This window comes from Xyrauchen texanus, chromosome 49, assembly GCF_025860055.1.
Source record: "Xyrauchen texanus isolate HMW12.3.18 chromosome 49, RBS_HiC_50CHRs, whole genome shotgun sequence".
In the NCBI taxonomy this organism is placed as follows: Eukaryota; Metazoa; Chordata; class Actinopteri; order Cypriniformes; family Catostomidae; genus Xyrauchen; species Xyrauchen texanus.
In genome coordinates, this window is record NC_068324.1 from 9,617,177 (window position 1) to 9,630,185 (window position 13,009).

The following is a 13,009-nucleotide window of genomic DNA, read 5'->3' on the forward strand; positions in this document are numbered from 1 at the left end:
AACAACGCACAGATCTTGGATTATCAGCCATCTAGAATGCCTGGGTCTGAGAATCAATTTTGCAAAGAGCGTGCTATCCCCCAGCAAGAATATCTCTTTTCTGGGAATAGTGCTAGACTCAGTGCAGATGACAGCGCGCCTCTCATCAGAGCACACACTCTCTATTCGACGCCTTGCAACATCATTCAGAACGGGCGCACACGCCCCCGTCAAACGATTTCAAAGAATGCTCGGTCTCATGGCCTCGGCATCAGCGGTACTCCAGCTAGGATTGTTGCACATGCGTCCTCTCCAGCGCTGGCTCAAGAGCCATGTCCCAACTCATGCGTGGCGCTCGGGCCACTTTTTGATCAGAGCGAATCACGGCTGTATAAAAGCCCTGACGCTCTGGAAAGCCGTCAACTGGTATCAAACCAGTGTGAGTCTGGGCGTAAATACGCGGAGAAAAATGATCACGACAGATGCCTCCAAAATAGGATGGGGGGCCCTTTACGAGGGCAGGCCTGTATCCGGCTTTTGGTCAAACCTGGAAAAGCGCCTACATATAAACTCTCTGGAAATGAAAGCGGTCGCCTTGGCTCTCAGAGCCCTGCTTCCGTACCTGAAAAACGAACACGTCCTGGTCCGAACGGACAACATGACGGTAGTTTCGTATATAAATCGCCAGGGTGGCCTCAAGTCGAGCTCCCTGCACTCTATGGCCAGGGAGTTCATCTTATGGTCACAACACCACCTGCGCTCGCTGAGAGCAGCGCATGTGCCAGACGCCCTGAACCAGTGAGCAGACATGCTGTCCAGAGACAAGGTTCTCCCAGGAGAATGGTCTCTCCACCCCCTGATGGTTCAGTGGTTATGGCAAAACTTTGGCGAGGCAGAGGTCGACCTCTTCGCCTCCAGGGAAAACGCGGAATGCCCCCTTTTCTTCTCAAAGAGCACGGACGCGCTCGCCCAAGTCTGGCCGAGCCGCCCCTTGTATGCTTTTCCCCCGATCACGATGCTACCTCAGGTCATCAGTTGGATCAGGGAAGTGAGATGTGCAGTGCTCCTGGTAGCCCCAATCTGGAACAACCAAACGTGGTTTCCAGAACTGATGCAGATGATGCAATCTGCCCCATGGCCGATTCCGTTGAGGCTAGACCTCCTCAGGCAGGCCAACGGGATGATTCTTCATCCCCGCCCCAATCTGTGGGCCCTCCATGCATGGCCCCTCAACGGGTTCCAGAGAACCTCCCCAGTGGAGTTTTGAGAACCATCACTGAGGCGCGAGCACCCTCTACGAGGCGCTTATATGCCCAAAAGTGGAAAGTGTTCAGTGACTGGTGTGATACCAAGAGCTTGAACCCCAAATCGTGCGAGATACCAAGTGTACTCGCCTTTTTGCAAGAGCTGCTGGAGGCGGGCCGCACACCCTCCACGCTCAAAGTCTATGTGGCTGCCATAGCGGCGTCACACAATCCCGATAAAGGACGTTCATTAGGGAAAAACGACCTAATCATTCGTTTCCTAAGAGGCGCTAGGAGGATGAACCCTCCTCGCCCCCCCTCGGTGCCGATCTGGGACCTAGCCACGGTCCTGGACGCACTCGAGTGCCCCGTTCGAACCTCTCCGAACCGTGCACCTTAAACAGCTCTCGCTCAAAACTGCGCTCTTGCTGGTGCTCGCCTCAGTCAAGAGAGTGGGCGATCTGCATGCGCTGTCATCAAGCGCTGCTTGCCTGGAATTTGGACCTAACGACTGCAGAGTTGTCCTTAGGCCAAAGCACGGGTATATTCCTAAAGTGCTCTCCACACCCTTCACAGCACAGGTGATATCTCTGGCAGCGCTATCGTCCCCAGCAGACAAAAGCGACGCTAATTTACTCTGCCCGGTCAGGGCGCTCAGAGTATATTTGGAATGTTCTGCCCTGTTCAGACAGACGGAACAATTATTCGTATGCTTTGGCGGCCGCACTAAAGGTCTCGCAGTCTCAAAGCAAAGGATATCGCGCTGGATAGTGGATGCTATAGTGCTAGCTTATGAAGCCAAGGGCCTTCAATGCCCCTTAGGCATCAGAGCTCACTCTACGAGGAGCATGGCCGCCTCGTGGGCTTGGTCGAGTGGGATACCCATTGAAGATATTTGTGCGGCGGCGGGCTGGGCCTCGCCTTCGACATTTATCAGGTTTTATAACCTACAGGTCCCCTCATTGCATTCCAACATTCTATCAGCCTGACTGTAGAATGGACTGGAGTATGTATGTGCTGAGCATTATCTCCTCCCTTATAAGGTCCGTCTCTGACCGACTTAGAGGATTTTTTATGCATATCAGTACATAGAAAGATGCATTCCAACATTCTATCAGCCTGACTGTAGAATGGACTGGAGAATGTATATGCTGAGCATTATATCCTCCCTTATAGGGTCCGTCTCTGACTGACTTAGAGGATTTTTTATGCATATCAGTACATAGAAAACTCAGTACATAAGATATGTGCTTGTGTTTGTACAATGAGCGCCCCACCTTGGGGCAAAGGCGCTCTGCCTTTGTTATCCCGTTATATAGCTCGCCGTTGGCCGGCTCGTGGAATAATCACTTTGCTTTAAGGCTCAGGCATCTGCCTCTGGCTTTATAGAGCGAAGTCAGCACGCACAGCGTTTTGCAGGGTGTTCCCATAGCGTAAGCTACTTACGCAATAGGAGAGACCTCTCGATAGGGAACGACTCGGTTACTAATGTAATCTCGGTTCCCTGAGAGGAGGGAACGAGTATTGCGTAAGCTGCCGTGCCTGTGCTTGGTCAGTTCGCTTCAGTCGATTGAACCTAAAGGAACTCGCATGATGGGGTGCCCATTATATAACCTGGCTATGCTAATTTCGGCGGGCTCTGAGCCGCTGAACGCGGTAGCGCCCATTGGTCGCACGTTCAGAGTCGCCCCGTCATTGGTTCGAGCAGTTGCCGCAGCACAGCCAATGACAGAGCTGCCTCGCTCATTGCTGTCTGCTGTGCAGCTGCAATGCGTTTTACATAAAGACTTCAATATTTCTCGAGAAACGGAGTTTTCCCATAGCGTAAGCTACTTACGCAATACTCGTTCCCTCCTCTCAGGGAACCGAGGTTACGTTAGTAACCGAGTCGTTTATTTTCCTAAAAAAAAATTCCACACAGCAAAAATTGTCAAGCTTTTTTGAGCCATAGCATCATATACATACATTACACTAATCATACACTTTTTACACAATGAAAAGATTAGTGACTTGTGTGAGATCCATGTGTGATACTTTTTATACTCAATGGGTCAAAGTGCTCTCTGCTGAGGGTTGATGGGTGTTTGTTTGGATGCCATCCCATTCCACGCCAAAGCATTTAATCTGCTTTATAGCACATAGAGGCCCTAATCTGCTTTGCTGTATAATTTATGATGTTGGGAATATGAAATGTGGCACAGGTTCAAGTATTTCTTTTTATTCTATCAAGACAATATTCATATTTGAGTGCACCAGGGTTATTATAAAGTCTTTTTAAAATGTGTATTTTATTTTATTATTTATGTGCTTATGGGCAGTAGTGGCTCAGTGGTTAAGGCTCTGGGTTACTGACCAGAAGGTCAGGTGTTCAAGCCCCCGTACTGCAAAGATGCCACTGTCGGGCCCTTGAGCAAGGCCCTTGACCCTATCTGCTCCAGGGGTACTGTATCATGGCTGACCCTGTGCTCTGACCCCAACTTAGTTGGGATATGCAAAAAAAAAAATAGAATTTCAATTTATATATGCAAAAATTATAAGGTGTGACAAAATGAAGGCAGCTTCTTACATTTCTTTTTAGTATTTTAAGGCTGCTAAATTTTAAATGAGTAGTTAAGTGACATCATTAAAATATACTTAACTGTGTTAAATTTCTCAGGGTTTATTTGCACTAGTTTATCATACACTGATTATGCTTAATCCGACAATGTGTGTGTGGTCATGTAAACAGCTTAAACAGCTTTCCTTTATTGAGTTAAGGTCCTAAATTATTAACCCTCTCATGAATGTGCACTTAACTGAAACACTTTTTTGATGCTCGCTGAACCGCCAGCATTCTTAAAGAGACAGTACCATTTAAGCAAGTGTTCTACAAGTCAATGCAAATAATAATTGTAAATGGTCTTGAAATTGCATATAATATATTAGATTATTTGTTAATATGTATAAGTAATGTAGGCCTATGCAATATGCCTATGCGTTTTCAAGACAACACATTTATTGATGGAATACATACATTTGTAATTATACAATACTGTATATTATACTGTGTATCAAAAACTACAATCATTTGTGGCCATTTTATTTTAGTTAGTATTGGAGTCATGACAAATTTTTTGTTTAGTTTTAATTGTTATGATTATTATTATTGTTATTATCTTAGTTACCATTTTAGTTTTCCATAATGAAAACACTGTGCTTCACTTTTTGAAGCCTCTTTACTTCATGACAAACAGATGTAATGCTTTAATTTTCCAATGCAACAACAAGATGCAACAAAAGCAGATGGAACCTATGAATAGACCACATTCACAGATCTGTCCTGCTGGAATGGTGTGACTCCATGCTTCAGTTACCCATACTCCCTCATGGGCTTCAAAGGTTTTGGCCTGTTACCCATCAGCCCCCCTCACCACCTGTCCTCAATGGTGAAAGTCCATGCCTTTCTAGCCCGCTGATCTCCAGTTATACAGTTATATATATTAACAGAGGACAAAGCCTTGGCTACAGAAAATGTCCTTGATGTTAAGTACTTTACGTCACTGATTAGAAAGCTCCCATAAATAGAACAATATTCAGTGGCTATGGGACCCATTTGAGACCAGGCCATGTACTTTGGGACCATGATGGATGAAGCTGTCTTGGCATCTAGGATATGTCTTCCAATCAATTCACTCTGCTGTGCCTAACAGTAGTTTGATTGGCTCAGCTCACTGACTCAAGTCACATGACTGTATCTGAAAGCATTATGTGGTACATAAATCTTCTCGGTGTGGCAGTGAGCATACTTAAGTGTCTAGATATTTCAAAGCTCATTGCCATCTTGTACAGAGAAGTGCAATCATTAGGACGCTGGGTTGGATCTTCATCCAGAGCCCTTTCACACGAGATCTCATCTTCTCTCTAGCTGACTGTTAATCAGGACAATCCCATATGTTCTAACTGTCTGAGCAGGTGGTTATCTGTTGGAGGATAGGAATTCAACGTGACCGGTTACAGAATCTGCACACACACTAACAAGTATGGTTAAAGGGATAGTTCACCAAAAAAATTATGAAATGTCTATCACCCTTATGTTGTTCCAAACACGTATGACTTTCTGTCTTCCGTGAAAGGCAAAAGTGTTCCAGATCCTCAGTCACCATTTAATTAATGAAATGAAAAAATGAAAGCGAATGGTGGCTGAAGCTAACATTATGCCAACATTTCTCTTTGTGTTCCACAGAAGAAAGAAAGTCATACGGGTTTGGATCAATATGAGAGAGTCAATTATTGCAATTTGAAATTGAATAGTTCTCTATCCCTTTAATGCCAAGTTAAGAGCTTTGCTTAGTCACACTATAATAATATTACTTTCATGGATGACTTTGAATTAGTTAGCTTGCTTAACGATTTGTTAAGAAAATCACAGTCACCATACTCTCGATTGCCATCCATGACTGTTAGCGAGCCATTCTGAGATGATTAATATTATGATTAATTGACATTTACTGCCCTTTACTTTATTTTTATCTTGGGGACCATAACATGGACAGAGTCATACAATATAGTGACTTGTGGACATTAATCATAAATACTTTAGCCGGAGGACCAAATTAGAAATGTGCAAGGGTGGTGCTAGCTCTCTCGTTCATATTTTCTGTCTGTTTTTTTCCCCCTTTCAAAATATTCCCTTTATTATCCCTTCATTTTTCTCTCAAATACCTTGTGTCATTAGTTTCATAAGCTTCATGCATAAAAATTTTGCTGTCTCTAGTGCCTTCAGGTGTTTAGAATCTAAAACATATTTAAACACAGGGACTAAAAATGTAATATTTTTCATTTCGGTTCGTTCTGAACAAAAACAGTATTTTTTTCATTCTGGTTCAGAAGTTCCGCAGCGTTCTTTCCAAATGGTAACTGGTTAGAACAAAATAAAAGAACGGTTAATAACTTTCTTTTAAAAATGACAGTACTCTGCGCTAAGGTGTGGGCGAAATACCAATTGCAGTGTTGACAGATCTGACAAAAGAAGATGTCAGTCATCGCAAAAACATCCCAAAAATATGCACTTGCCTCAAAATAAGTGAACATATGCAATATTTTTTTCCCTGTATGGTGGATTTATCAGCATATAAATCTTAACAAGCATACAGTTAATTAACAGTTGAGTATATTTTAATTACAGATCTTCTTAGTCGAAACCTGGCAGCATCAAATCTGTATTAATGCAACATATCTTACAATAATTCAGTAAAGGTTTGGAAACAACTGAGAAATATGTTTTCCTTGTATCTGGAATAGTCGTGCATGTACTGCATATGTAGTAATTGTACTTTCTTAGTTTTTAAAAAGTTTTTCTTTCACATAATGCCACATCACAATGGGCAATTAGGCAAAGAAATGTTTGATGCAGCAGTTATCTTCAGGATCAAAGCACATGCACAATTTTTTCTGGCAACATGAAGTGGTGTGGTTCCAAAAATTTACTGTGGTCTTTAGCTTCATGAAAAAATTCTTGGAATGAAACTGGTTACCAGCATTTAAAAAATATCATTTTAACTCTGTAACAATTGAAAATATCTTTGTTCTTGTTTTTGGTTAAGTTCTGTAAAAAGTTGTGTTTTTAGTCCCTTTGTAAACATGAAGAACCCCAAACTCACGGCAGTGGTTGAGGCAATGTTGCTGTGTCGGGCTGGTCACAGTGATCAAACAATCAGTAATTATTGTTTCCAAATAGGTTTCCCGAACACGCAACCCCTCTGCCATTGGTCACACAAACAGATAGTCCCTCCCCACACCGTTGGATGAGCTAGTGTTGCTATGTAGGCTGGTTGCGATTTTCTAACACACAGAGCAATGTTTTAATATCACCACCGTGTTTACGGTGGGATTCTCAGGGGAATAATTTACCCCTGGGTAACTTAGTTGACTCTGCATATTAAGCTGAAATATGAGCAAGTATTTGAACATTAAAAAAAATCCACTATGACATTTCTCTTTTTCACCTTCAGATGAAGGAAGGCTTGAGGCATCAGTACAAACCCCCAATCCTCCCCAAGATCCAACTGGAGCCCCAAACACCACAGTCACTTCTTCACTGCTGGAAGAGGAAGATTTCAATTTGGAGTTACAATCCTTGCCAGCAGGGGCAGAGAGCACAAGGGAAGAGCCTGTGTTTGCCTCAGTACAGACCCTGAAGGTTGCAGAGACGCTGCCTGAGGAGCTGGTGCATTCTCTGTCCTCCCCACCCAGCAACAGTGACAATCGCACCAATCAAAAGTCCCCTGGGGAGCTGGCTGTCAGAGTGCCAAAGCCAGTGTCCCCAGCACATAAAATCAACAGTGTCTTGACCACTAGCTCAGGTACCACTAGGCTATATTGTGTGGAATAAATGTTGTGTACCACATGCCTTTTAAATAAAACAAGAAGTGATATATTTGAAGGGATGGCTTTTTCTTTTTAGGGACTTTGCTGGCTTGATTTTGTCGTGATCCCTTCCTCACCATTTCTTCTTCTTCATCATCATCATCATCATCATTTTCAAGGTCATTTTTGTGTATGTTGCTACATCTTAATTGTGTTGGTCTTTATTAAAATTATTATTTTAAAGTCAACATGAAACGGCATTCACAAACATTTTTACTTATGTTATGTATTTCCATGTGAAACAGGAAATCATCAGGATTGATTAAATCACTAAATGTTAGAATGTGATGTTATTTAACATTATTTACCCTACCTACGAGGCCATATACTGTCTCCAATCTCCAAACATAAAAGCATTCCATTGCCCAAAAATCTAAAGATGACGTATAAGTTAACAAAACTTCAACGACCAAATTGTGGAAGCTAAATGATTCTAGGAAGTTTTAGCAGTTTCCGAGTAAAACTTCAAGAGAGTAAAGAGTAAAATGCACCATATTTTACGCACTTGAATGGAATGAAGTATTAATGACAACAGCCGAAATTGAAAGTTATGTCAGAGATGGAGCACAATGTAGAAAGTACTACTTTTTTAGGCTTTTGTCTCCGTAGAACAAAAATGGCCGTTTCCCAATCAGTGTGCATTTTCAAATACCAGGCTGGGCATTTTTCAATTGTTTTACACGATTTGCCTACATTGAGATTTCCTACTTTCATTGGATAGTTGAAAAAATGCCCCTCTCGGTTTGAAAACAGCCACAGATTGAGAAACGCATGCAGAGACCTCAAGTAGGACGGTTGAAATTCTGACTTTCCAAACTGAATGGAACACAGCATTAGTGATGTCATCCGAAAAGGAAGACAGAGGTGGAACAAGTTATTACTGTGACGAGGAGAAGGGCATGGCCTGCGCTGAATCAGCTGATCGGCTGGAGAGCGAGATAAAGGGGAGCCGGAGGCGCCAGTTCAAGAGCGAGTAACACACGTGGCTGCTTTGCATGTGTGTCTGTCTTTGCTGATGTTTGTTTTTAAGTTAAGTGTGACATTAAGACTTTATGTTTACTGTTCAGCTGGTTCCTGCCTCCTCCTTGCCCGACTTTGAACTTTACAATTACATGTTGAGTTATTACATACATACTCCTTTTCCAAGTAGTATTTCCGAGTTGAATGGAATGTAGCATTAGTGATTTCAGCCGAAAAGGAATATTGTGTCAGAGGTGGAGCAAATTATTACATTTTGATGAAATATTATGAAGACAAACATTTTATTTTCTTGGAATGATGTGCACTGATGAATTGTGTTTGATAAGACTAGAAACATCAAGCAAGAATGTACATCAAGAATGTAAATAGGGTCAATTTTGATTTCATGTTGACTTTAAGCCCTGCCTCCAAATAATCCCAGAAGGCCACTATCTTCCTTTCCCACATGTCCTATATCTCATTCTTCACCATCAGCAAGCCTTCATGTGTGGCTACAATCTCACTGTGATCTCTTTGCATAATCTCAAAATCTCCATGGCCTTACGGAAATCTTCTCTACTTTCAGACGATACACTCAGTGAATTCCCCAGGAACCCTGACCTGCCCACAGCCCTAGGTTCCTCTTTCATGTCTCTGGCAGACATAGATGCCTCCATCACTGACAATGTGACAAGTCCAGTCTCCATTTCCACTTTCCCATTTAATGTCACCTCTCCTGAAAGGGCTGACAACGCTTCATCTGTCACTTCGACACACAACAACTCCCACACCGTGACCAGCAACAGTCTCCAACTTACCACAGTGACCACCACAACTGTCACGCCCTTAACTCTGACATCCATGACTGTGACTCCGCCTACTATAGCCACTGTGGCAAAAGAGGTAGAGACTACGTTGGTGCCCACAACAGTTGCCGAAACCACCACAACCAAGACAGAACTGCCAACAACAATGACTACGTCTACGACAACCACAACGACAACAACAACTACCACCACCACCACCACCACCACAAAAGTAGCACCAACAACCTCAAAAATACCAACAACAACTTTAGCGACCACCACAACATCAACCCCTCTTCTAACCACCGCCTTATCTACCTCTGGAAGCACCACGACTGAACTGAGCACCCCACCCACTGATAGTACTTTGTCCTGCAATGTGACTGAACGGTTATGGCTGAAAACAGGTAAGACTTCTGTTTATTCAGTGAGTTGGTTTACAGGCTGTAATTTGCTATATATTCTGTTAGCTGGACAACATTGAATCACATTCACAATTTTACACTGGTAATGTAAGCCCAAAGTGTACTTCGGTTTTGACATGAATGCTTAGCATGTGCATACAGTTGAACGCTAGCCTTTCAAAGTAAACTTCACTTGACTGTGCATGCATACACAGGAAATTGGCACATACACGCTACGATTTCTTTTCAGGAATCTAGACCCATAAAGATGTCTTTATGTTCCCGCAGACTCGAGTTATACTATTGCAGGTATCTCCTGACCTCCTCACACACTGGCTCTTGACGTGCATATTCACTGTTGTTGTTTCAACCTTTGTCTTGTGTTGCTTAGCGGTGATTATGATTGTATCTTAATGACAGCATAAGCTTAATGGTGAGTGTTGCCACCTTGTGGACCCACTTATTAATGCAAATAATTCCAGGCGCATGCTCATTCTGCGCAATCACGTCCTGTATGTCTATACGTCCGCATCTGACCGAAGTATACTTGGGGCTTAAGGCTTCAAGTTAAGTTTCTTTTTTTGAAGAAAGTTCACAAATGGTTTAAGCCTACATTTTTGCCCGTTTCCCAGATTTTACGTTGCAAGAAAACACAGTCATTTTGGCAGCTTATTCAGCGAGCACATATCTTGTGTGTTTTGACATCAAAGAGTGGAGAAAACATTTCCTACAGTGTCTTTTTTTATTTGCATGTACAACAAAGCCATTTTTTTTTACATTTAAAGTGTGCTTGGCTGATCTGAATAGAACCAAGGTACTAATGCATATATCTTGGGCTTGAAGTTGCAGAAGGCTTTACTAAGCAAATTGCAGTCATTTCCTCTTGCTCTCTGGAATCCTGCAATGACATTATGTGCACTGCAGTAAAACCAACACACACAGTATGTGCACTATAAACAGGCATGTTTGCAGGCACAGCCTTCTCCTATTGGTTCTGGACTGCATTGAGAAGCTTTGAAAATCATGATTTTCACAAATGTGCTTTATCGTTCTTTCAACAGTATTGTCCATCCAGATGCGACGAAATCGGCTAGAGGCTGGAATGAGACCGAACCTGTCTAAAGGTTTCACCCAGGCCCTGCAGAGAGCTTTCAATGACAGCAGCATCCGTGTTCAGGTTTGTTTCTTTGTGCAATGAACCGCAATGAACACATTGGCTCTATTTGGAATAGCATACTACCTTATTGCTTACAGCATTCTGTGCAGTATACACTGTATTGTGTCTATAATAAAAAATAAAAAAAATAGTAAGTGAAGATGTATGCATTATTCCAGAATAAATATTTCAAACAATGGTATACTACATTCTTATCACATGTCTTCATCACATTGCATGTTTAAGTTGACGAGTGCATGGCGTCAAATTAACCATTTAATCTTGGCACTAAAAACTTTTATTTTGTATTTTCAATCCAATTTTGTGTAAAAATGTGTGGCAGGTCAAACACATTATTTTGTGGGATACAGTATTCTGCTCTTTTTGGCAGTAAGTAATCCATGTGTATACCAAACAAATCCTATATTTTGCACACAGTGTACATACAATATGCTGCATCAATAGAAATGACAATATTATATTTGGAACATAGCCCTTGTCTTTCTGTTCCACTTTAAGTACAACCACGAAAATGAGGAATGGAAAATAATCAGAATAAATAAGGCTAGTTTGTTGCCATTGGAAACGCAGTAAAATATGTCTTCAGTCACAGAGAACACAATTTTTGCTTGTTTAGCCTGTCCAACATTTACAATACTGTAACCTCTTTTGTAGCAAAGAGATAACCACAGTGCTATGAACACTGTCCTCTGGGAATAGAGATCTCATCATAAATGCATCAGGGGAATTGTAGTTTTACAAAGGACTATATAGTGGGCGGTTGAGTGGGAAGTGTTTCCTGTATATGTTTAGTATGCAGCTCATTGGTAAGATTGGGCAGAATATTTTCCTCTATTTTTAAGCATTTAAGAATGGTTTGTGTTATGAAACACTCAGTTTTAAGCCCAGGGAGCATTTGCTTGTCAGTCCATCAGAAAAGCTTGTCCATAAATAGCACTTTACTGGTGCCTGGAGTCTCATATAATGCAAATAAGGAATCAATTTCAGGGAAACAACAGTATAGACAATGCATGGAGGGGAGCTCTCTCGACTGTGAAGATAAAAGAATGATAAAAGGGCTATTTAATTGTGATTTATACTGGTAAAAGTTTGTTATTACCATTTGAAGAGAAAACGTCTGTGTCAATTATGTATTGAGGGTCATGGTGAACAAAGCTTTATTGGCATGATTGGCATCGATTGCCACATTGCCAAAGCGTATGCAGTACTTACAGTATCTAAATTGCCCATGTGGTTCTCACGGTCATGGAAATATCAGGGAATTCATATGTAACATTTTAAAATTGTGATATTCCAACACTGGAAAAGTCATTGAAATGAGTTAAATCTTGAATAAGTAATTGAAATGTATGTGGTGAATATAAATATTTTTAGTTGTTTGTTATGAATTGTGAGTATTGCACAGAAATTGCTCTTTGCAAGTGTAATCTCTTAAAAAAAAAAAAAAGAGCCTAAAGAGCTTAAAAAATCGTGTAGTTTAAAAACAAACGAACAAAAAAAAAAAAAACTTTACAATCACAAAAAACTGGACACATCATGGAAAAGGCATGGAAATTCACTGACCAAATGATGTTGGAACCCTTGTATAGAAATTAAAAAGGGTGAGGTAATTAAAGAAATATAAGTAATGAAATGGGGAATGAAAGAATGGGATAAGGTAAAAATAAAATAAAATAAATAGTGGGGATGAATCTCTATGCAAAATATGGTATATGCAAAATTTGGTCACTTTCCGAGTTATTAATTTAGACTTACACCGAGCCACAACATTAAAACCACCTGCCTAATATTGTGTAGGTCCCCCTTTTGCCACCAAAACATCGCCAACCCGCATCTCAAAATAGCATTCAGAAATTGTAATCTTCTCAACACAATTGTACAGAGTGGTTATCTGAGTTACTGTAGACTTTGTCAGTTTCAACCAGACTGGCAATTCTCTGTTGACCTCTCTCATCAACAAGGCGTTTCCATCCACTGAACTACCACTCACTGGATGTTTTTTGTTTTTTGCACCATTCAGAGTAAATTCTAGAG

General features: G+C 41.5%; 1 protein-coding gene across 6 annotated transcripts in view; it reads left to right on the forward strand.

The window, feature by feature from the left end:
- The window catches only part of LOC127640411 (UPF0606 protein KIAA1549L-like), a 69,726-nt gene that overhangs the window by 24,206 nt on the left and 32,511 nt on the right, over positions 1–13,009 (forward strand). For 5 of the 6 annotated variants that reach the window (XM_052122950.1, XM_052122946.1, XM_052122945.1 and 2 more), the window contains exons 2-4: positions 7,214–7,564; positions 9,175–9,801; positions 10,860–10,975. In XM_052122950.1, the coding sequence (XP_051978910.1) occupies positions 7,214–7,564; positions 9,175–9,801; positions 10,860–10,975 (1,094 nt within the window). Of the gene's footprint in view, positions 1–7,213; positions 7,565–7,665; positions 7,748–9,174; positions 9,802–10,859; positions 10,976–13,009 lie in introns of those variants that run through there. The other variant, XM_052122951.1, reaches the window with a different exon arrangement.